Source organism: Plectropomus leopardus, unplaced genomic scaffold (assembly GCF_008729295.1).
Source record: "Plectropomus leopardus isolate mb unplaced genomic scaffold, YSFRI_Pleo_2.0 unplaced_scaffold12448, whole genome shotgun sequence".
NCBI classification, from domain to species: Eukaryota; Metazoa; Chordata; class Actinopteri; order Perciformes; family Serranidae; genus Plectropomus; species Plectropomus leopardus.
In genome coordinates, this window is record NW_024613224.1 from 175 (window position 1) to 3,039 (window position 2,865).

Below are 2,865 nucleotides of genomic sequence, written 5' to 3' on the forward strand. Positions count from 1 at the left end.
TATTAGGGCTGTGCTACATAAGGAAATAGATTGTCTGACGATAAAAAACTTGTACTGTTTCATATTATGCCATATTCTTAATTTTATTTATGTCATCTGAACGCTTGGCATCCGTCTGTGTGGCTGAGGGGGTGTCTACACAATGCACAGCACCAAAACAAGCAAACATGGAGGAGCTGGAAACCCATACTGAATGTGGGGATTTAGCACGAGACACTGACATCGACCGGCCAGCTAAAAACCAGGAGGAGCTCGTACCTAAACAACGCAATCTCTCTGTTGTTTGGACGTGGTATGAGTATGCAAAGTCAGACATAGCACCAGGTGTAGGTGAATATACAAATGCACTCAATGTATTGCAGCTTGTTTCACGTGTGATGTATAAAATGACTTGATCTCCAACACTGAGTATAAACTGCCTCGTTCATCAGCATGAGACTCGCTTCGCCGTTTTGTTTTTCCCTCTCTCTCCTACGACTCTCTGCCTCTCACAAGGCGGGTTTCCATTAACCCCCAAATTGTGCAAATATAAAATATGCTAATGGAAACAGATCTATTTAAAAAAAAAACAAAAACAACTCCCATTTATTGCAAAAAAGTTTTTGCGCTCTCAAGAGGTGGTATTTCATCCGATTTGAAAAGGTCATATTTCACAAAAGTGCCATGGAAACACTTATTACTTTAACAGGTCACATGATGTACAACAAAAAGTCAATCTGCACAGTTAGCCAGTTTATCAATAGCTATGGCTATGTGCTTGTCAGTATGAACTGGCTCCCTCAGACATGAGTGTGGTGGCTGCGATAGGAATAAAACTGCTAATGTTTTGAAAATCCATCATCATGCTTCTTGGAATGTTACGAGAGGAGAAGTCGCAGAATATCACTCGGTGGAAACGCAGTCATCTCAGTGTTTTACTGACAATTCAAAATATTGCTGTAAGTTTTGCACAAGTCTGTCATGGAAACCTGCCTGCACACAAAAGAGCAGTGCTTTTGCAGAGCTCCAGTCTGTGGCTTTTTAGTTGCATATTGCTACCATGGAGCACCACTATGACCTGCAAATATCATTATTTAAAATTCTAACAATATTTTATTCAGTTTATTATAAAGGTAGGTTATGTAACTTTATTTTTTAAAATATTGGGATAAATACTGTGCATTGTGATTTAACCGAAAAAATACTATTTAAAAGCCATATCGCCAAGCCATTTACATTACCTTATTCAAAATAAACTTTTCATGTCGTGCATATCGGACAACATATTTGCTGATGCCCATGCTGGTTGATAAATTCCACTGACATATATATCAGCCACAATCTTGTAAGAAGCTTCTTTTTTCCACAGAGAACAAACAGGTTGTTTCTAGTTACAGATACGGCCTGATATTTCTCTGTTTTGAGGGAGCACCTACCTGCAAGCAGGTGTACACAGCGTTGGCCAAGTATACAGCCTGGGTGGTGGCTGAGGGTGCAGGCAGATCCAGGTCATGAGGCAGGAGAGGGCAGCGCTGGAGCAGAGTTGCCAGGGCGCTGACGTTTCCAATCATACTGCAGAGCTCCTCCAGAAACCACGCCCCGTCCCGAGATACCAGGTCCACCAGCTGCTCTCCTGCACTGGCTGCTGCTCCCTCCATCACCAGGTTACGCCTGGAAACAAACAAAAAACACTCAGTGACTTCCTCCTGTTCACCTTCAACTTTCATCTTTCAGTTCCACTTTCCAGAAGCACCACATTTCTTGAAATAATTGGGCAAAACAGCTACTTAGGAGTCGCAGTTGAGAAATAGTACAGTGAAAGATGGAGTGAAAGCTGTGTTTGACCTGCAGAGTGTGCACAGAGCTGAGGTGATGATTCCAGCCAGGCTGAGGGAGCCCAGCTCTCCATTCTCCCGGAGGAAGACTGTGATGCAGTGCTCGATCTCCTGCAGCTGCTCCTCGCAGGCTGCAGCAGTCGTGCCCTCGGCCTTCAGTCGCTCCGCTTGGTGCATCACGCGCTCGTTGGTGTCGGCCACTTGGTGCTGCAGAGCCAACTCCACACTGGACAGGAACTGGCAGGAGGCAGCAGGAGGCTGGGGGGCAAACAGCACCTCATATCTGTGGAGGGAGGGGGAAACAAAGCTTAGCTGTGAGCTGGATAAATCACAAGAGAGTTTAACAGCATAATGTTACTGATAGAAATGTTGTGGTCTGGTCAATGAATTATCCAGAGCAGTCACTGTGGTCAGAACTGTATTGTATTGTATGTACCAACTGGCAATGGAAATGGTGTAAGGGATCCTCATAGTTTGTATGATACCGTAAAGAAAAGCCTGCTGCAGCTGCTTACTGTCTGTAAATGTGCTGGCAGTGCTCCACTGTCATGTCTCTCAGCAGCTCCTCCAACCAGGCCTTCCACTGGTGGGCCCGGTGGAGCAGCAGGGTGGTCCTCGGGTACAGCAAAGCCACTGTAGCGTAGCTGTGCAGCTGTTCCAGGCAGCCGCGAAGCGCCCCACGGCGCTGCTGCAGCAAGGAGCTCACCTCTGCCTCCAGGCTCTCGCACTGGCTGATAAGGTGGGCCTGGCCCGCATTCTGCAGGAAGGCTGTAGCTGGCACATAGCTGGGAGGACCTGAGAGATGGACAACCAAGGACATCATGTAAGGAAACTAAAATACAACAGTCAATGTGGCATTTTCACAATACATTTTTTACCACACCCATTCAGAGACATCAAATTTAAGTTAGCCTGAAAAACAGCAGCCTTTACATCACATCTTGCAAGGAATGTGATGGTTTTTTTTTACAGGAAGAGGGCAGTGTTGTTTCAGCAAAAACACGGTTAAAAGGAGACACTATGAGTGAAAAGTCCCAAAAATTGAAACTAA

The 2,865-nt window shown here is 45.4% G+C and overlaps 1 protein-coding gene across 1 annotated transcript; it reads right to left on the reverse strand.

Moving 5' to 3' along the window:
• Window positions 1-1,415: 1,415 nt before the first annotated feature.
• LOC121963774 (serine/threonine-protein kinase SMG1-like) lies at window positions 1,416-2,609 on the reverse strand (the record flags this gene model as incomplete). Its single annotated transcript, XM_042514024.1, has 3 exons — window positions 1,416-1,650; window positions 1,825-2,097; window positions 2,330-2,609. Coding segments are annotated over 3 exons (788 nt in total), but the record flags the coding sequence as incomplete, so codon positions are not given.
• Window positions 2,610-2,865: the final 256 nt, after the last annotated feature.